Source organism: Pangasianodon hypophthalmus, chromosome 7 (genome assembly GCF_027358585.1).
Source record: "Pangasianodon hypophthalmus isolate fPanHyp1 chromosome 7, fPanHyp1.pri, whole genome shotgun sequence".
Taxonomy (NCBI): Eukaryota; Metazoa; Chordata; class Actinopteri; order Siluriformes; family Pangasiidae; genus Pangasianodon; species Pangasianodon hypophthalmus.
In genome coordinates this window covers 11,039,279-11,062,216 of record NC_069716.1, presented here as the reverse complement: position 1 = coordinate 11,062,216, position 22,938 = coordinate 11,039,279, and the positions used below count along the sequence as shown (strand labels likewise).

At 38.0% G+C, this 22,938-nt stretch overlaps 1 protein-coding gene across 2 annotated transcripts in view; it reads left to right on the top strand.

Moving 5' to 3' along the window:
* Window positions 1–22,938, top strand: part of LOC113542771 (teneurin-1) — a 141,488-nt gene that overhangs the window by 19,536 nt on the left and 99,014 nt on the right. For both annotated transcript variants that reach the window (XM_026940521.3, XM_026940520.3), the window contains exons 3-6: window positions 5,820–5,975; window positions 11,775–11,977; window positions 19,123–19,324; window positions 22,030–22,131. In XM_026940521.3, coding sequence (XP_026796322.3) covers window positions 5,820–5,975; window positions 11,775–11,977; window positions 19,123–19,324; window positions 22,030–22,131 — 663 coding nt within the window. The remainder of the gene's footprint in view (window positions 1–5,819; window positions 5,976–11,774; window positions 11,978–19,122; window positions 19,325–22,029; window positions 22,132–22,938) is intronic.

The window sequence follows — 22,938 nt, the reverse complement described above, 5'->3', positions numbered from 1 at the left end:
TGTGCACTTCCTGTTTGGCGGCTTTGCCTCCAGATTTGTTGGCCCATTACGTGCAAACCATTTGGACTATTCAAAATTCTTTTGATAACTTTTGTGAGGATTATTCTGAAAATGATGTATGCCAAATTTGGTGATGATTATGGGAGGAGTAGCAAAAAAACATATTTTGACAAAATCCAAGATGGTCGACAGGAAGTAGACTTGAATTTCAGATGTTGGTGTGCTTTCACTTTTGCATACTCCAGTGATTATAGGAAAAATGAACTGTGAAAATGAACTGTGAACTCTTCAAATGATAAAAGGAAAAAAAAAAGGAAAAAAAATGAAAGTTGTTACAGTTCGTGACCGCAAGGTGGCGTTGGCAACACTTGGCCCAAATTTGGTCAGAATGTTCCTTAGACCCTCCCCAATCATTGTGACAACTTTAACAACTTTTTTCCAGACGGTCCTATGGGCTCCCATAGACACCCTAGCCAGAAGAAGAAAAAGAAAACATAGAATAACAATAGGGTGCCTATGAACCTTCGGTGCTTGGCCCCCTAATAAGTATTGCTCTTCATCCATTACCAATGTGACGTGTGTTCCATAAGTCTCGTTCTTAATGGGCAATCTGTGAATCTGTGTGGCACATGGCAACGAAGATTGGACTCATCAAATGTGGGGAAGAGTGTGTCCCCACCTCTTCAGTGAGACACAATTTAGCCGTCTTGACTTAACTCCTCTACTGGTGAGGACCAGTACCTGCTTTACAGCATCACCTTAGTTGTCTAGTAAAGGTGAACAGCAGTGATGAGTAGAGAAGGAACAACAAAATGATAGTGAGCCTGAAGCAGAAGACATTTGGCCATGGTCTTTGCCCACTAAATTGAGGTTAGTTGAAGCATCAGTTAACAGTAAAAGCAGCCAAAGTGGTACAGAAGCATTATAGGTTTGTAACCTAAACAGTATACGTGTGGCCGATTAAATTCAAATGAGGTTTTGAGCTCACTGTTTATCACATACTGGTAAATACCTAAACAGAGGTAAGAATCAGCATGAATTATGGTGGATGTTCGTGCATTTGTGGTTCACACATGAATGCATGTCTCATATCATACAGACATAAATGGTTTCAATTTTATAGTTCTTCTCTGATTTTGCCTTTATATACCACCACTATGGATTTGATATAAAACAATCAAGATGTGATTGAAGCGTGGACTTTCAGCTTTATTTTAAGATGTTCCACAAGAGTATGGCATTTACCATTTAGGAATTACAGCCATTTTAATCAAAGTACTTCCATTTTCAGGGGCTAAAAGGTATTTGGACAATTGACTGACAAGAAGTTAATTGACCAGGTGCGGTCCATTCCCTCTTTACTTGAAGACAAATGAAGCAGATAAAAGATCTGGAGTTGATATCAGGTACTGAGTTGGCATTTGACAGCTGTTCGACTGGAGCTACCAATATGAAGTCCAAGGAGATGTCAATGCAAGTGAAGGAGGCCATCATTAGGCTGAAAAAACAACATAAATCTATAAGAGAGATAACAAAATCAACAGTGGGGTACATTCTTAAAAAGAAAGAAAGCACTGGTGAGCTCAACAACATCGAAAGGCCTGGAAGACCACGGAAGACAACTAAAATGGATGATCGCAGAATCCTTTCCTTGGTGAAGAAAAACCCCTTCACAACATCAACAGAAGTCAAGAATACTCTGGAGAAGGTAGGCGTATCATTGTCAAAATCTACAATCAAGAGATGCCTTCATGAATGTAAATAAAGTGGGCTTACAGCAAGGTGCAAACCACTGGTAACATTCAAGAACAGGAAATCCAGATTAGACTTTGCCAGAAAACATCCAAAAAAGCCTCCCATGTTCTGAAATAAGATTCTTTGGACTGATGAAACCTAGATTAACTTGTACCAGAATGATGGAAAGAGAAAAATATGGTGAAAGAAAGGAACAGCTCATGATTCAAAGTATACTAAATCATGTGTCAAATATGGTGGAGGCAATGTTATGGCATGGGCATGTATGGCTGCCAATGGAATGGGCTCACTGGTGTTCACTGATGATGTGACTGCTGACAGAAGTAGCAAGATGAATTCTGAGGTGTGTAAGGCTATACTCTCTGCTCACATTCAGCCAAATGCTACAAAACTGATAGGACGCCGCTTCACAGTGCAGATGGATAATGACCCTAAACATACTGCGCAAGCAACTCAAGACTTGAAGGCAAAGAAATGGAATATTCTTCAATGGCCAAGTCAGTCGCCTGATCTCATCCCAATAGAGCATGCTTTTCACTTACTGAAGACAAGACTGAAGGCAGAATGACCCACAAACAAGCAGCAACTGAAGGTGGCTGCAGAGAAGGCCTGGCAAAGGAAACTCAGAATTTGAGTTTTGAGAACATGGGCTCCAGACTTCAGGCAGTCATTGACTGCAAAGATTTTCATCCAAGTATTAAAATTATGGTTATATTTACAATTGTGTCACTTTGTCCAAATACCTTTGAGCCCCTGAAAATGGAGGTACTTTGCTGAAAATGGCTGTAGTTCCTAAATGGTAAATGCCATATTATGTGGAACCTCTTAAAATAAAGCTGAAAGTCTACACTTTGATCACATATTGATTGTTTTATTTCAAATCCATTGTGGTGGTATATAAAGGAAAAATCACAAAAATACTGTCATCGTCCAAATACTTCCGGACCCGGCTGTATATATATATATATATATATATATATATATATATATATATATATATATATATATATATATATATATATATATATTATTTTAGTTAATAATGAACTATGATAGTTTCATTATGGCAAATAATCAATCAAACAGCAAAATGCGCACAAAACAGCAAAGGATGTTGGTCTTTAAAAAGGTTAATCAATTTCTATTTATGTACACAAACAAAATAGACAAAAAGCTCACAGCAATAGCAATCTTTTATGATACAGTATACAATTGGACATCTTTCCTGTAGTTTCTCAGTCCTGAAATAATTAAGGGTTTTTATTTAATGTCCTGCCAGCTGAGGTGCATCAGTATACTATAAACATTATAATATTCCCTGAAACGTGTCTGCATGATAAATGAATTTTGATTAGATTACATGTACCTGATTAAAATGAATCAGTTTTTAAGGTATAAGTGTACTGTCTCATAGTTTAGCACTGTTCCTCTACTCCACTCTGTGTTTCCACTCCACATTCAGAGACTAGAACTAGCACAAACCGGAGCCAAAATACTTAGCGCTTTTTTTTTCTATTCTAGTACTTCTAGTACTCTTTTCACCAAGTTGAGAGATAATCAAAACTGCTGTTGTAACAACAGTAAAAGCGACAATTGTGTTGTTTAGTTTTAGCATAGAAGATGTGCTCCATTTGATTAACCAGTTCATAACAGCTGCAACCAAGTTTTTGATGAAAAGGCTCATTGATGAACATTTAAATCTCATGAACAATAAGATGGAGAAAAATGTAAAATCATTTGATTTTCAACCTATATTTGATGAAAATCAGCAAACTATTTATTTTTCTTTGTGCTGCATTTGGGATCTAAAAATCATGTTTGTGCTGTTTGTAGAGTTAATGAGCAATTACATATTTGTGAATGTTGAGAAATAAAACAGCACAAGACACCATAATGGCATAAGATTCTCTCTATTCTCTATTCCGAAGTCTATTCTCTCACTCTCTCCCTCTCTCTCTGTCTCTGTGTATGGGTGTGTATGTGTGTGTGTGTTGGTCTTGTGTCTTGGTGTGTGTTGGTCCCAAACTGGACCTGGTACTGTAGGTGGAACCTTTTATACTAGTTTCTCCAGAAAATAAACTAGACAAAAACATACACTTAATTTTTATGTTGAAGTACTAGAACTTGTCACTGGTCTAGTATCGGAAGTGCCAGTTGTATGTGTTTATTAGTTGCTACTAAAGATGATAATGAGACCTATTGACATTTGGGGACAGGGTTAGCGTACTGTCCATTGCTTATTTGTTATGCATACTGAATCACATGATACCATACACCTCAATGAATCTTTTTGTCAGCAGTGTTGTTGCAAATGGTATTAGTAATGGTATTGTTAAGCCACAGTGCAAAGCTACAGTGTTTAATCCAAATACTTCATAACAATGGGGTACTTGTGTGCTGTAACACTGTACTGACATCATTTTAAGAGTTTCAGTCATCTCTGAAGTTGGTGGCAAATGAAATTGATTTCCCATTCTATGTATCTCTTGTATTTCCAGAGGTAAATGATTAAAATTGGTATGCGTCCCTGGTTTGATCCTGAGCTCAGGTTACTGTCTGTGTGGAGTTTTCCATGTTATCCCTGTGTCCGTGTGGACTTCCTCTGAGTTATGCAGTTTTTTCCACCTCCCAAAAACATGCCTGTAGGTGTATTGGCTACTCAAAAGTGCCTATAGGGTGTTAATGAATGTGAATGTGTGTGCATCCCACCCAGTGGTATTCCCGCCTCATGCCCAGTGTTCCTGGGATAGACTCCAGATCCACTGTGCCCATGGTCAGGGTAAAGTTGTTACTGAAAATTAATGAATAATGACACACTCTGCTTGCCCAACCCAAACCTTTAGTAAATGATGTACATTGACTTTATAAGTATTCTTTCAGGGTATACCATCCAATTCATTTTCAGTGTATGACTTTTAGAAGTATACTTGTATACTGAAGGACTTTTTATTTTGTATGGGTTTTGAAAAAGGGAAATAGGTGCGTGCTGGCACTAACAAAAAAAAAATACTTCACTGTTAATAAAATCAAATTAAAGCCACAGCAGTCCTTATTTTCACAAACTTTCAGGGTTTTTTTTTTTGTTGTTGTTGTTTTAACAAGCATTGTTACAAGCACAATATTGTACATAAAATATTGCCAATATTAGCCAGCATGTAGCTGTCAGTTGTGCTGATGAATATCTAATGTGCCATAATGTTTACGGTATCATAAGACCAGTGAGTACTATAGATCATGAACAATCCCTTATTATACACAAATACCTAAAATATATCAAATAGCTGCAGCTAAAACTTTCTTTCTCCTTTGGCTCGACATATTGATGCTTCTGCTTTGCTTTCTTCTGGCAGCACATAAAGTGAATGTGGATTCTGATTGGCCACTTACACCTACTGTATCTTGCATATTCATGCTGGATAATGATTGGCTAGCTGTTAGAACCTTGTGATACCAGTCTATCTGAGAGCCTGGATATTACTCTAAAAGCCTAATATATGCCAACTGAGAATGAATTATCTCCTAGTGATGAACTATTTGCGTTTTATATTAATTTTTATAGAAGTCTATGTGCTAAAATTTGGCCAGTACATGATTAATTACAAGGATTTGTCAGTTCATATGGACACTGTTGAATCTAGCTTAAACATTATTAAAACAGCAGGCAGTTTGTATTTATTCAGGTATTCATTACTGTGCTACTTCTCTGATTGTTTCTTGGTAAAAATGTGATATCAGTTAAAACTTCTTCCAGAATGTGGACATAATAAACTCTTTGAAAAGATCATTAGTTATGCATAAAAGAATATGTACCAATTCAGTGCATGCCTGAGGTCAGCCTCAGAAGAGTCAGCTTAATTGCCCACTCCTGTCACACTGCACCTTAATAAGCATAAAAATGGGGAGCTGTTTTAAAAGCATAAAATGTTAATATTCTTGGTCTCTCTGCACTTTGAATGCTGATAGGCTGTGTGCTCTAACATGTTCTGTCAGTATACTGTGTTTGAACTTGTTTCTTTGCACTGTTTGCTGTTGTCTTCAACGTCTTTTTCCTTTCTGCCCCATAGCTGTGCACTTGTTTGGCTTGACATGGCATCTGAAGCCATCAGAGGCACATCTGTATGAGAACGGCATCAGCAAGGAAAACATTGGCTCAAAGAACAGTGCCATCACCCCACTGGACACATACACCAGGGACAAGATCCAGAGAGGCCCCAAAGGAGGTCAGCACACATATAATTCCCTATTTACATCTCCACCCCTTCTTGTCTTCAAGGACACATCAGCCCATTTGATGTATCATTCAATTTTGTAACACTGCATTGGCAGTTGGGCTATAGAGGTATTATATTGCTTGTCAAACATAGTCAGGATTGTGGGAGTCAAATCAACGGTTTCATCAGAGTTGCCTATGCAACAAACAAACAAACAAAAAAACCCAAACGCAAACAAGTGTTTTGAGATGCATTTCTTGTTACTTTAACTAATTGAATAATTCAGTACCTCTGCTATTGGATTAAGGAACTTATGGTCATCTTATGGTGACCTTATTGTGGACCCACTAATTGGGAGGGGGGAGGGACTTGGGTTATGGAGCTGTAATATAATTGTAGAATGCCAATTCGAAGGTGAATATGTAATAAAGGTACACTGCCTGGATTTGCAGAGGAAAGGAATAGGCTAGCCAACATCTGTACATCATTTTCTGTGAGAATATACCGCATTAGAAACATGCATGCATGTTAAAGGTACTGTATATGTCACATAACATTGATAATGTAAAATAATGAATGAAAGCAAGTGAAGGAAGTTAAAAGGAAGCATTTTGCATGAGACTATAAGGCCCCACAAGATTTTGTAACAGTCTGTACTGAGAAGAAGGAACACTCAAGGTCAGATATCACCATTTACACTCCACTCCACAAGCAAGCTTTGTGATTAGCAGGCAACTGAAAAACGGCTGCAGGATTAGCTGAATTTATAATACCATTGGCATTGTATTTCAGATTCAGCAGTGTTTTAAATTTGACAGGTATGTGGAGCAGAAGCTGGAGAGACAAAATGGTTGTTAATCTAGCCCACTGTAAGTAGAAGTACTTAAGCATGAATAAGCCTTTCAGGTCATCCAATTGTCAGCAAGATTTTACCTCAGGAAAATCATGTTCCTCTCTGATTTCTACTTATGGAAGGTGTCAGAACAGGAAATATGCTACCTTGTTTTAATTTACCTAAAAAATATTTTGTATTTCATTCTGTTATTAATTAATTCATTAATGAATTAATTGATTCATTCATCTTCATTAAGTGCTTTATCCTGGTCAAGGTCACAGTGGATCCGGAGCCTGTCCTGGGAACACTGGGTATGAGGTGGGAATATACCCATCACAGGGCACACACACCTTCACAAACTCATTCACACCTAGGGGCAATTTAGAGTAGCCAGTCCAACTGCTAGCATGTTTTTTGGAGTAACCTGATCGATTCAGGGACCTTAGAGCTGTGAGATGGCAATACTAAATGCTGCACCACCATATTCAATTTGCAATATGTTTCCAGGTCAGTCTTTATACCTGTACCTTTCAGCCATATATAGAATTTCAATTTTTGGTCCACTCTTTTCCTAAGCATGCTAGAAAATCATAGAAATTTTATAATGTCATGAATGCAATCCAAGGCCACTAGAAGACCCCCACTTAATTATAATGAAACCAGATCCTCACTAATAAAGAAACAGGAGCCACAGAATCATTAGTGAGTAAAGGAGAAGAACAGTGATGACTTCCAATCATTAAGCCTCTTCATTAATTTCTATTCACACTACATGATCATTATCTTTGGCTTTAATTGGGGTGCCAGATTATTCACTGTGTAAGAGTAGTGTCCAAAAACTAATCTTCTACTTTGTAAATGTTGTAGTTAAAAAAGTATTGGTAAAATTGCTCACTGAAAATACACTATACACCCAAAAGTTAGTGGACATCACACCCATATGTGTTTCTTCCCCAAACTATTGCCACAAAGTTGGAAGCACACAATTATAGAATGTATTTGCATGCGGTACTGTTATGATTTCCATTCACTCGAACTAATGGGCCTAGCCAAAACCTGTTCCAGCATGACAACACCCCATATGGTTGTGATGTTTGCTGAACTTGGTGTGGAAGAACTTGAGTAACCTCAACCCCTGACCTCAACTCCACTGAAAACATTTGGGGTGAATTGGAACACTGACTGTGCACCAGTCCTTGTCCAACATCAGTGTTCAACCTCACTAATGCTCATGTGACTGAATGGGCAAATCCCCATAGCCACATTCTAGAATCTAGTGGAAAGACTTCCCAGAAGAGTGGAGGCTGTTACAGCAGCAAAGTGGGGACCAGCTCCATATTAATGACAATGGTTTTGGAAAGAGATGTTAAACAAGCACATCTGGTTGTGATGGTCAGGGGAACACATACTTTTGGCCATATTTATATATTCTTTTTTCCAAGTTTAGCACATTCAGATTCACTGTAGACATTTGGGTTTGAGATCAAAAGATGAATATGAGATGATAGATCAAAATTTCAGCTTTCATTTCCTGATATTTACATCTAGATGTGTTAAACAACTTAGAACATGACACCTTTTGTTTGAACCAACCAATTATTCAAGTGATCAGAAATATTGGAACATGTGACTGACAGGTGTTTCTTGTTGCCCAAGTGTGCCCTGTTAGATTGATTGTTTAAACAATTAATAGCTCTGAATGTCTACTCTTCGTTTGTGTCCCGGGCTTTGCCTGTGAACACTACATTTGCTGTTGAAAAGGAAACTCAACATGAAGACCAGAGAGCGGTCTATGGGAGAAAAGCAAGCCATTTTGAATCTGGGAAGAAAAGAGACCATTCATGTACATCAAACAGGTTGGCCAAGGAAAACAACAGGATTTGATAACAGAAACATTGTGAGAGCTGTGAAGAAAAAACTCAAAACAACAGTCAGTGACTTCAACAGCAAACTCCACAGGGCAGGGGTAAAAGTGTCACAATCCACCAATTGAAGAAGACTTCGAAACCAGAAATATAGTGGCCATACAACAAGATATAAACCACTCATCAGCAGAATGCCAGATTGGAATCTGCAAAGAAATACAGAGGTGAGCCACAAAAGTCAAGCACAGTGGAGGGAGTATCATGGCTTGGGCTTGCATGGCTGCTTCTGGAACAGGCTCACTAATCTTTATTGATGATGTAACTCATGATGGTAGCAGCAGAATAAATTCAGAAGTCTACAGAAACACTATGTCTGCCACTTTACAGAGAAATTCATCCAAACTAAGTGGGAGGAACTTCATCATGCAGCAAGAAAATGATACAAAGCACACTGCCAACACAATAAAGGACTTCATCAGAGGAAAAAAGAGGAAGGTTTTAGACTGAGCAAGTCAATAACAAGACCTTAACCCAACTGAGCATGCATTTCACCTCCTAAAAAGGAGACTGACGGAGAACCCCAACCCTCCAACCTGCCCCATGTTCTAAGTTGTTTAACACATCTAGATGTAAATAACAGGAAATAAACCCTGAAATTCTGATCTATCGTCTCATCTTTTGATCTCAAACCCAAATGTCTTTGGTGTATAGCAAAAACAAAAGAACTGGCTTTTCCTTTCCAATACTTTCGGAGGGGACTGTATTCTGCTTGATCATTTGTATATACCTTTTTTCTGTTATCAAAGTATGTACATGGATTGACCATTCAGGTGACAGTCTAGAGAACATATGGGGCCACTTTATAAGTTTTTTTCCTGCCTATTCTCATATGCCCTGCTTTGTGACTGCTTTCTTTCATCGATTTGCCTGTGCTGGGGAGACAGTTTCTCGTCATGGAATAACACGTATCTTAATGACAGGTCCATGTCCCACAACACAACACAACACTTTTCACATTTTTTGCCATTCTGATATTTGATGTGAACATTAGCTGAAGCTCTTGACCTGTATCTGCATGATTTTATGCATTATGCTGCTGCCAAATGATTGGCTGATTGGATAACTGCATAAATGAGCAAGTGTAGAGGTGTTCCTGTTAAAGTGACCAGTAACTGTATGTTATCTGTACATAATTTAATCTGAATACAATCATTTATTTGTTATAAATTATTATATGAAGGTCTGCAGATCTCACTCCTTATTGAAGTTTAGTGTTCAGTTTCATTTGCTCTCTGTCAAACAGGGTATTAAATGAATAGTCAGCATGATGGCTTCATTAGAGTTTAAGTAATAACTTTAATTGAAGTGGCATTTCTGTTGAAAATAGATAGATCACAGACATAATTATTTTGTTAAATGCTACAGGGAATTGCAAATAAACAATTTACATCAAACACATAAGAGAGCCTGTTTGGAGATATCAGTGGGGAAACTGGACTGCATCATATCAGACATAGGAATAATGAAAGTCTTTTTTCTGTGGTTTATATTATTTGAGTCAACAAAATGACCTGTCTTTTCTCAAGATTCTCAGTCTAATTATATATTTGCTTTATTCAGAGCTTCAGATAAGGACAGTCTGTAGGTGGCATTATATATAAGTGTCATTTGCAGTGTTATTTGAATGCACCTTTTTTGAAAAATGAAATCAATTTTAAACATACATATAGTACTTATGCACCTTTATGCCATAAGAGATTTCAGCATCAGCAGAATGCAGTAAAAACACTGTATTTTTCTGGCAGTGAATGAAAAGAAAATCTGATTGCCTTTGACATTGACTCTGGATACAGTGCATGGGATATCAATGTTGACTCATAACTGTAGGTGTTTATTCAGAAGAAGATTTGAAGTACCCTATTGTTCCCTGATTGTGCCAGTGCCTTTGAAATCAATGTGCTTTAAACCTGCAGCTAGAGTCTCTTCGACTCTGCAGTCCAGATGCAGTTTTAGGTTTCGAATGTAGGATAAAGACATGTTAATGCATTTGAGCTTCAGTCTTCATTAGCTTATCAAATGTCAGCACTCAGAGATGGAGCTGATTTTGTGGAATGTGCTTTATTTTAATGTAATCTTTTATTCTTTTATTGTTCACTTTCTCATATATTTAATACAGTGTTTATACGTACAGTGTAAGGGATCTTTTATTTGAATGCTATTGAACTGAACTGCAGAGTCCTGTCCTGGCTGCACTGTATAGAGACCAGGACCAAGGAAGAAAACATCTCCTTTACCACAGTCATATAGCATGACTTATTGCCCCTGCCTTTCAATAACTCAATGGCTCTCAATAAATTGTAGTAAGGTAGTTTTAGGCATTATAGATGGTAAATAAACAAGTGTTCATAAATCACAGCTCATTTCAGCCTCACCTTTGTCTGATAATGACTGATAACCTCTGCTGCAATATATTTTTTCTTGTAATGTAATGTTGTGGCAGGGGAAGGAGATGGCTAACAATTGAGTAGAGCCAACAAAAGGGCTTGAGAAGGTTAAATTTACTCAGGCACAATAGTGTGGTCCAGAAGATGAATTTAGTGGGCTTTGCCAATGTGGGCTTTATGGCCTACTTTAGAGGAGACAAAAGAGTTCAGTCAGCCAGTTAATTCAAACGCTTAATTACCTCAGTTGGGTATGGGACTACCGCCAGCCATACATAATGCCACATTCATGTCGCAATTACAAGTTAAAGAGTGAAAGCATTCACATAAACCTTAGAGTGGGAATTCTGAGTAGGAGGTCGGGGGAACTTTCTGACAGCCTCAATGTTTTTGACGAAGTGTAAAACCTCAGCAGTACAGCAACTATCCTGACAGTCCAGCTTCTATTTATTCAGTACACTGCAAACACTTCATAAATGTGAAAAAAAACAATTAAGCTAGTAATCAAAATAAAAAATGCTTTTGCTGCTAGGTGTAACAACAAAAATTATTTAAAATTAAAGATGAGTGTCTTTGCATCTTTTTGCTCCAATCAGAAGCAGAAATCAGTGTGCTAGTTAAGAGGAGTATGTGATTTATGTTTTGTGTGTTTGTATGTGTGTGGTAGATAAGTACCAGCGAGGGCGGGCCCTAGAGCGTGGAGAGGTGGACATCGGCACGCAGGTTGTGCAGGTGATCCCTCCCGGGCTGTTCTGGCGCTTCCACATGGCTGTCCATCGCCCTACTTATATCAAGTTCAATCTTTCTGTCTCTCAAAATGCTTTACTTGGCATCTACGGAAGGAGGAACATCCCACCCACGCACACGCAGGTACGCTAAGGCTTCTCCAATTATCGTTCCAGAACGTTTCTTCCCCCAACATCTCCCTACATAGAATGGTACAGAAAGTACCGGTTTGTTTACTTTTCAGAAATTTGTCTCTCCTAGGAAGTTTTTGTAGATCCTCCTGATACCTTTCAATTCATCTCCCATTATCCATGTGTGGAATGTGCAAACCTCAGGCATATAGTTTTCAGGATTTTGTTGTTTTTAAACTGATAAAAGCATCAACACAATGAGGAAAAAAAACTGTTAAATGCATTGTGTCTGTGTGTGGGCACATGTGTGGGCACAAATGCCATCACTGACATTGAATACTGAATAATCTGCATGAAGACCCACAAAAGTGGACATATGCTGCTTTTACCCAGGTCTTGCAATACAAGCTGACTGCTGCTGCAGGTCATAGTAGGTCATCTGAGTGACCATTTGTGGCATCTACTCATTTTGTCCTCCCTTCCTCCTCCCTTCTTCTGTGAAATGCTGTCTATCCACTGGACCTGCATGCTCTTAGTTTGAGAGAGACTAATTGGTTGTTTTTGGATATCAGTGTGACATAAATCACGTGGGTAAACCTGAGATCTGAAGTCAAGGATATTTCCTCACAAAAAATGGCAAAGCAATATTTCATTTCAACATTTCAAATGGTGGTGCTGCTATTAACATTATAATTACAATATTTAACACTACAATGTTATAGGGTCCATTATATATATCCATGTTATGGGGACAGTCATAGCCCACTTATCTAGTGATTCAGTGCAGCAGCCATGTGTGTGTGTGTGTGTGTGTGTTCGTGTTCAGGAACAAGCCCTCGTTATCTCAACTACCACCAAGAGAAAAGACGATGTCACGGGGCCAGGTTAGATCCCTGTCTAAACAATTTGGACCCCACATTTGCTGCAGTCAGTGTCAAAAAATGGCAAAGCAATATTTCATTTCAACATTTCAAATGGTGGTGCTGCTATTAACATTATAATTACAATATTTAACACTACAATGTTATAGGGTCCATTATTTCTCCAAAATTGCTATAATTTATAATTGCTTCAATGTAAAAGTACTTGTTCTTTTCACTTGTGTATATTTGTGCATTTGTCAGAACCTTTGCAGAGTTCTGGGAAGCATTAACACAGCACTTTCTATCTTGAGTCTTTACTAGAATGGAAGTGCAGGAATTAAACCCCTCCTCCTGACATTATTGTCCTGAAGGTGTAAAAGTGAGTGCACCAGTAACAGAGCCTAGGAGAGAAAAAGAAATAATTTTCTCTGCCAGCCCACCTCATCATGGTGGAAATAAGCAAAAGCTAGTGACACGCGGTGAGGTGAGGCACCGCTGGCTGCCTGAAGGGACAGTCATAGCCCACTTATCTAGTGATTCAGTGAAGCAGCCATGTGTGTGTGTGTGTGTGTGTGTGTGTGTGTTCGTGTTCAGGACCAAGCCCTCGTTATCTCAACTACCACCAAGAGAAAAGACAATGTCACGGGGCCAGGTTAGATCCCTGTCTAAACAATTTGGACCCCACATTTGCTGCAGTCAGTGTCAGCTTGTATATTCTGAGCACCGTCACAAATCTCTTGAGTACACTGAGTGAGTGAGTGAGTGACTGACTGATAAAAATTTTTTTAAATTCTGGAAAGGAACAGACATAGAAGGATTTTTTTTTTTGCTTCATCACACCAAATTCATGATATTTTAAATTGGCTATGCAGATCAGAGTGCTACCTTGTGGTGGGTTGTGCTGAACCATCATGTTCAGTGTTAAACTGGGGTTTAGAATGTGAGAATTCTGCTTCTTTAATGGGTGTCAACAACTTTGGAACAGTGCTATTGAAAGTATGTGTCTTTATATGGATTCTCAACCTCAATATCAAGGAAATATGATCAAAACCTCAGACATATCCATTTGTGTCCAAAGGGCTTAATTTAGCTAACAGAAATCAGTCAAACAATTCCTTGTTTGTCAGTTTTGGCATCAAAATCACATCCAAATTGCATCTGCTTATTTTCTGGCAAAGGATACAAGAAATAAGCATTTATTCTAGCAAAGGTAACATACAGTGAATATAAAAAGTCTACACACCCCTGTTAAAATGGCAGGTTTTTGTGATGTAAAAAATGAAACCAAGATAAATCATGTCAGAACTTTTTCCACCATCAATGTGAAATTACAACATATAAAAATTTAATAAAAAAATATAAAATATATAAAATATATAAAATATATAAAATATAAAAATATAAAATATAAAAATATAAAAATATAAAAATATAAAAATATAAAAAAAAAAAGTGAAAAACAATCAGAAACATTTTAGGGAAAAATAGGAAAAAATAAAAAAACTTACAACAACCTGGCTGTATAAATGTGCACACCCTTTTATAACTGGGGATGTGGCTGTGCTCAGAATGAACCAATCACGTTCAATCTCATGTTCAAAAGTAATTATCATACTCTGACATCAAATAAATTATTCTGATTTACCCCAAATAAAGGCCAGCTCTTTCTGTAGGATTTTCTTCACATCTTCTTGGTTTCATCTGACTTCTGAAGCAGTGGTCTGCAAAGAGCTTACAAAGCCTGGACAGGGTGCCACTGTTGAAAGGTATCAATCAGGAGAGAGCTACAAAAAATTTCCAAAACAGTAGATATACCATGGAACACCGTGAAGGCCATCATCAACAAGTGGAGAAAATGGAGCACCACAGTGACATTATCAAGAACAGGACTTACCTCCAAAATTTACAAAAGGACAAGAAATAATTTACCAGGGAGGCTGTCAAGAGACCTATGGCAACATTAAAGGAGCTGCAGGAATATACTGACAAGACTAATTACTTTCTGAATGTGACAACAATCTTGCATATTTTTCACATGTCTGGGCTATGGGGTAGGATGGCTAGACGGAAGCCCTTTCTCACAAAAAACATCCAAGCTCAACTAAATCACCCCAAACCATGTGGCAAAATGTGTTATAGTATGATTAAACCAATTCCAAAAGGTATAATAATTCCATAATTTCAAAAGGTATGTTTGGTGCAAAAAAAAAAAAAAAAAAAAAGAACACCATACCCACGGTGAAGCATGGTGGTGGCAGCATCATGCTTTAGGGCTGCTTCAGCCAGAGCTGGGGATTTTATCAAGGTGTAGGGAATCATGAATAGCTACAAATACCAGTCAATTTTTTTTATTGCAAAACCTTCAGGTGTCTGCTAGTAAGCTGAAGATGAAAAGAAATTTCCCCTTTTAGCCTGACAATGACCATCCAAATCAACAAAGGAATGGCTTAACCAAAAGAAAATCAATGTTTTTGAATGACCTAGCCCAGACCTGAATCCAACTAAAAATCTGTGGGGTGACCTGAAGTGGGCTGTGCACAGGAGATGCCTGCACAATTTGATGGATCTAGAATGTTTTTGCACAAAAGAGTGAGAAAATATTGCCAAGTCAGTATGTGCCATGATGATAGACTTTTAGCCAAAAGGACTGAGTGGTGTAATATAATCAAAAGGTGCTTCAACAATGTATTAGTTTAGGGGTGTGCACACTTATGCAACCAGGTTACTGTAAGTTTTTTATTTTTCCTATTTTTCCCTAAAATGTTTCTGATGTTTTTTCACTTAATTTTTATACATTGTAATTTCACATTGAGGGTGGAAAATGTTTTGACATGATTTATCTTGGTTTAATTTTTTTTACTTCACAAAAACCTGCCATTTTAACAGAGGTGTGTAAGTCTTTTTATATCCACTGTAACACCTGGTCTTGGGTAGTCATTACTATTTTGGAGGAATATCATCTTCTTTTTTTTTTTTTTTTACTTTGTAGTTGGATGTCAAAATCAATAAAAGGATGAATGTTGGTCCTTTTAAATTGGATTTGGTGGAAATGGACAAATAATTCCCATTGCAAGGACAAGGTTGTGTCAGTCACTATAATATACTCTTTGTGCTTTAAAGGGGCTATATTATGAAAGGCATATTTTCTGGTATTTTAGTGATTTTTACTTTATAAGGAGCTACAGCAACACAGAAAATTCTGTACTCAGTTTATTCATTTCAGTAAATATATATTTATACACTCACTGAGCACTTTATTGGGAACAGCTGTACACTCACTCATTCATGCAATTATCAGCAGTTATAGAAATAAGCAGTGGGGTTAAAAAAAATGAAAAAAATTTGATCTCTGTGACTTTAACCGTGGCATGGTTGTTTGTGCTAGATGGGCTGGTTTGAGTATTTCAGAAACTGCTGATCTTCTGGGATTTTCACACACAACAATCTTCTCTTTTAAATAAGACATTTCCTCCCACGGAACTGTTGCTCACTCAGTGTTTTTTGTTTTTCCACCATTCAGTGTAAACTTTAGAGACTGTTGTGTGTGATATTCCCAGGAGATCAGCAGTATCTGAAATACTCAAACCAGCCCATCTGGCACCTACAAGTATGCCATGGTTAAAGTCACAAATATCAAATTTCTCCCCCATTCTGATGTTTAATATGAACAATAACTGAAGCTCTTGACTTGTATCTGCATGATTTTATGCATTGTGCTGCTGTCACTTGATTGAATAATTGGATAACTGCATAAATGAGCATAAATAATAACTGCATAAATGAGTTCCTATTGAAAATTAAAGAAAAACATCCAGTGAGTGGCATTTCTGCGGACGGAAATGCCTTGTTGATGAGAGAGGTCAACGGAGAATGGCCAGACTGGTTTAAGCTGAAAGAAAGGCTACAGTAACTCAGATAACCACTCTGTGCAATTGTGGTGAGCAGAAAAGTATCTCGGAATACACAAGGTGAATAGGTTACAACAGCAGAAGACCATGTCGGGTTCCACTTCTGTCAGCCAAGAACAGAAAGGTGAGGATGCATTTGGCACAGGTTCACCAATACTGAACAGTTGAAGACTGGAAAAAAAAAAACATTGCCAGGTCTGATGAATCTTGATTTCTGCTGAGGCACACAGATGGTAGGGACAGAATTTGGCACCAACAGCATGAATCCATGGACGCAACCTGACTTATGTCAATAGTCCAGGTTGGTGAAGGTGATGTAAAGGTGTGGGGAAGGCTTTTTTTTTGGGGACACTTTGAGCCCGTTAATACCAATCAATCATTGCTTGAATCCCACATCCTATTTGAGTATTGTTGCTCACAGAAAATGAGTTCAGTCTTCTTCAGTGGCCTTCCCATTCACTGGATCTGAATCCAATAGAATACCTTTGTGATGTGGTAGAATGAGAGATTTGCAGCATAAGAATCTGATAAAAATCTGCAGAAATTGCATGATGCAATCATGTCAACATGGACCAGAATCTTAAAGGAATGTTTCCAATCCATGCCACAAAGAATTGAGGCTGTTTTGAAAGCATAGAGAGGCCCTACCCAGTATTAGTGTAGTGTTCCTAATAAAGTGCTCTGTGAGTGTACATACCCACTCCCAGCTGAAGCGAAGCATTCCCAAAGTATGACAATGCCACCACCATCATGCTTCACCATGGGTATGGTGTTCTTTGCGTCATAACACATGGTTTGTCAAAATTTAGACAGGCTTGGTTTATTTATTTATTTATTTATTGATTGATTGATTGATTGATTGTGAGAAAGGGCTTCCATCTAGCCACCCTAACCCATCGCCCAGACATGTGAAGAACACAAGAGACTGTTGTCATATACAGGGAGTGATCAGTCCTTTCCAAATACTCCTACAGCTTTTTTAATGTTGCTGTAGGTCTCATAGCAGTCTCCCTGATAGGTTTGTATTGTTTCCTTTTGTTTAATGGAAGGGCATCCTGTTCTTGGTAATATCAGTGTGGTGTCCTATTTTTTCCACCTGTTGATGATGACCTTCATGGTGTTCCATAGTACATCTAATGTTTTGGAAATTCTTTTGTACCCCTCTCCCGATGGACCTTTCAACAGTGAGATCCCGTGCATTTTTTTCCCCAAGCTTTTTGCGGATGATGGATTCAGACGTGTGAAACCAAGAAGATGTCAAGAAAATCCTACAGAAAGAGCTGATCTTTATTTGGGGTCATCAGAATCACTTCATTGATGACAGGTGTATGATAATTACTTTTGAACATGAGTCTGAATGTGATTGGTTAATTCTGAGAACAGTGATGGGTGTGCACACTTATGCAGGGTGTTCACATTTATGCAACCAGGTTATTATAAGTATTTTATTTTTCTTTTTTCCCCCCCTAGATCATTTGTATTTGTTTTTCACTTGAATTTTTTTGGTTGCTATTTCACATTAAAAGTGCAATGAGATCTGCCGTGATTTATCTTGGTTTAATTTTTTACATCACAAAAACCTGTGATTTTAACAGGGGTGTGTAGACTTTTCATATTCGCTGTATGTAGTCATTCATATGCATTTAGTCTGTTGTATATTATCTGCCATGCTGCTTCTTGAGCTTTGTTAATTGTCAAGGTGTTGCTTTTCTTTCTTCTTTTTGCAATCATGCTTTTATACTCATTATATAATTAATTACAAGTTGTTCTGCTGGAGTGAAAATGCAGTGTCATTCTTTTGCTTCTATATCACAATATCTTAACCCATAACTCAACTGCTGTGTGTGTATGTGTGTGTGTATGTGGTTACATAGAAACATATTGCATGTTCCAATGTATTTTAATATGATTACAATAATGTAAAGGTTAATGTAAAATTTCTTATTTATAAACAGCTTCAGATTTTCAAAGATGAAATAAATTGCATAGTGGACCTTAGAATATGCTCATAAAAATATAACTTTTTCAATGCATACAGTCCCCTCTGAAAATACTGGCACTTGGAGCTAACAAAATAATACGGTTCTGCCTGTTTTTGGCTAGTGTTCAAAAATCCATTTTCTAATTTAGATAATGTAACATGTAATGTGAACTAACAGTGCAGGCCTTGTTGAGCTGTAAATGTGGATTTCAGTTTTGCTAGATGCCCCATATTGTAAAACAACTCTAGACCCAGAACCTTATAATATTAAGGACCAATTTTGCTTTATTTCATTGCCATACTTCTTCCTAAAACAAACTTTACTGGGCATGAATCAAAATGTTCAAAAAGTTCCCTTGAATTGTGTATACGTTTATTCTGACTTGCCTTTATCCCTTCTTTTTAGTTTGACTTTGTGAAGCTCCTGGATGGAAAGCAGTTGATCTCTGAGCAGTTGATCAACTTGAGCTCTGATCAGAGGAACCTGCAGCTTCATTCTCTGCAGGAAACAGGCTTCATTGAGTACATGGACCCTGGAACATGGTACTTGGCATTCTACAATGATGGCAGAAAGGTGGAACAGGTCTTGCTTCTGAGCACTGCTATTGGTAAGGCTACCAAAGAGCAAGAAATTCAGAATTTGTGCTTGTTATATATCTGTCCATCTTTTAAATTAATGAGAAAAGGGCTCTATTTGGGGGGGGAGGGGGTGACAGTGTGGCTTAATGGCTAGCACTGTTGCCTCGCACTCCTGGCCTGGGGTTGGGGGCTCACTTCCCGCCTCTGCCCCATGCATGTGGAGCCCGTATGCTCTCCCCATGCTCCAGGGGCGTCCTCCGGGTACCCCGACCTCCCCCTCCAGTCCAAAGACATGCATTGTAGGCTGATTGGCGTTTTCAAATTGTCCGAAGGGTGTGAGATTGTGCCCTGCAATGTGCTTTGAGTACCCCTGGGATAGGCTCCAGACTCCCCCCGTGACCCTGTGTAGGATAAGCGGTACAGAGAATGGATGGATGTATGGGCTCTATGGTATGAAAGAAAGATGTAAAAAAAGAAACAGTTAAAGGAAAAATAATATTATATTCAAATGATTGCTATTTGAATTGTTCTAATCATCAGAAAGAGGAATTTTGACACATATATTCAAATAGTCTTATTTGATAGTCTGTCTTGTCCATTGATGAATGGATCAAAACATAAACCGGTACATGTAAAGGCAGCTTGTACATTTTATCTTCCAGGAAATGTGAATCATTGTAAATTATCATTAACAAATAACATGACAGTTCTGAGCAACAGAAATGGACATTAATGACCTTTTATTGTCAAAGAACATGCTATACGGTATCTGTGCACTTTAATCAGCACCTTGATAAGGTGCACACATCCGGTGGATGTATCATCTTGAAGACAAATTCTCATTGTGGTCACCCATGTGCAGAGGAATTGAGAAAACTAAACCTTTTCTTTACTATGTAATATTCTGCAATTGTTCCTTTAAGGTCTATAAAACATGAACATTTGCAATGTAGCTGCATCATATTATTTCATTTCAAATGTATGCTAGTTAATCCATTCACATCAGTCAAAGTTATATTATTTATTCATTGAGAATATTTGTACCTGCTGCACAAAATGAAAAATATATTGTGATTAAATTAATATATGGAGTTTCAACATTCAGTGTCATATCCTTAAAATGTGTTTGTAAACATTTAATGTGACAAGTTAAACCCTTTAAACTTCCAGATTTTTGTTCAATTATTCAGCAATATTAAGCATATTATTCCGTGCCTACTATGAATTATTTAGGAATGAAACTTTGGGCTATCCATGTGGGACCTTCCACAACAGAGTCCAAGCAGAAGCTCCAAGCAGAAGTGGAGCATCAGGATGAATCAGGCATACTATATATTGTAGATTTACCACTATTCAATGTCACCCTGAAAAGGATGGGTTTCCTTATGAGTCTGGTTCCTCTCAAGTCTTCTTCCTCATGTCGTATCAGGAAGTTTCTTCTTGCCACTGTTGCATCTGGCCTGCTCATTAGGGATCTAAATATACATACATACACTATGTGGCCAAAACTTTGTGGACACCTGACCATCACACTCTTATGTGCTTGTTGAACATCCCATTTGAGATTTAGTCCCCCTTTTGTTATTTTAATAATATCCACTCTTCTGGGAGGCATTACTCTAGATTTTGAAGTGTGGCTGTGGGGATTTACTCATTCAGCCACAAGAGCATTGGTGAGGTTAGGTACTGTCAGGTGAGCAGGCCAGGGGTGCTTTTGGCGTTCCAATTCATCCCAAAGGTATCTTGGCTGACATTAGTGGAACGTGATGTGGTCTTCCACCATCGTAGCCCATTGGAGTGTAACACAGTGCCATGACATGTATCTGTATCTGCTACAAATATTCATATCTGTATTTAGATTTATACCGGAAGTGGGCATAAACCAGAATGGTCTTTCTTTCTTTCTTTCTTTCTTTCTTTCCTTCCTTTCTTCCTTCCTTCCTTCCTCCCTCCCTTCCCTTCCCTTCCCTTCCCTTCCTCCCTCTGCACTTCATACCCCTCCCTCCACACTTCATATCCCTCCCTCTGCACTTCATATCATACCATTTGCATGTTACCACATGAAAGTAAAAACTAATGGGAATTTTTTTTTTCATTTTTTGTTTTGCACATCTCTATTCTCCAGCAAAAGCCCTGTGAACATTTCTGGCAAGCTTTCAGGAAAACACTCAGTAGTGTGCCTCCTATTTGTAACTGTATTTTATAGGTTTAAAACACATTATCTGTTCATTCCTTTTCATATTTGCTTACATCTCTAACATAATATAATAATAATCATAATCATCATCATCATCATCATAATCACAATATGGCTTATAAACTATGCTAAACAGTTAATCAAAGGGTTGCAAAAACTACTGTATTACTTTGCATTACTTTGGAATGATTCCTCCATTCGTCTATTACTAACTAGCTCACGGGATTTCTCAAAATTTGTCATGACAAGCAGAAAAAATGTGATTGTAATTATATGGGAGAAATGCTGTCTGTATGCCAGCTGCCATCACTAGTCTTCTGATGAGAAAACTGAAATGTTATGAAACAAATTTGCCTTATTCATATTACGCAATACTTAGGGGAATATGTGTTATGTGCAGATTCAACTGTTTGTCTGGAACATATAATAAATGGCTTTATTATATTGTGTGATTATTATTTATTATATTTTGTCAGAAATAATTATGGTTTGAAAAATGTATTCCAAGGTAATAATACTTTTATATGTGCTGTGCAGAGGCCATGGACGGATGCTCTTCCAGCTGCAATGGCAATGGTGAGTGTGTTGCTGGTCACTGCCACTGTTTCCCCGGCTTTCTCGGACCAAACTGTGAGAAAGGTCAGTGCCCGGATCTCCTCAAGGGTTATGGGTAATGCTGCTGAATTATGCTGTGGACACATACCATCTCTCCCCATCCTCCTCTCTCCTCCTCTGCCCTTCCTTCTTATCTCCTTCCAGGGTTCAATGGGGGGAAAGGTCACTGCATTCCTGAGCTACCTGAGCGCACAGATGGGAGAATTAAAAAAAAAAGAAAAAAGCTCATGTAGGCTTTGCAAATGGAATGCTTTTTTTTGTTTACTCTGACAAGCATGTGTTTGTTCAAAGACAAAAACAAGTGTCACTGTCACTACAGTGAAAGCAGTGAATACTTTTGTGAATTAACCAATTTAAGGTCATAATACTTGTTGTGTACAAAATTTGCACTTGCTGCTTCTGCCTCATTGACCAAATCTGGTTAAGCAAGATTATGCTAAAATGTGCAATGCTGAATTAAGATTTTTTTTTTTTTGCTTCCTTTGCCTTCAAATCAGGACAGTGTGATTCACACTGGCAAATAAAGGTTTTGTGATTTGTGTATTTGTGACTACACCCAAGGAGAGCATGACCTCTATGATGCCTAAAAAATGTACAAGACTAGAAGACATGGCATGTCTAATAGCTCTTCATACCTTCATGCATATTGACTCAGATTCTGCCTCAAATTATGCCATGCTGGCTTGGGTTCCTCCATCATTAGAGCTCTCTTCAGAGGGAGATCAAAACCTGAGAGTTTTATACAACATAATCTTCTCTCTGCTTTCCTGTGAGTTGATCATTTTGGGCTTCCATACATGCTAGTGTTTGGGTATGCAAGTAATCCAGCAG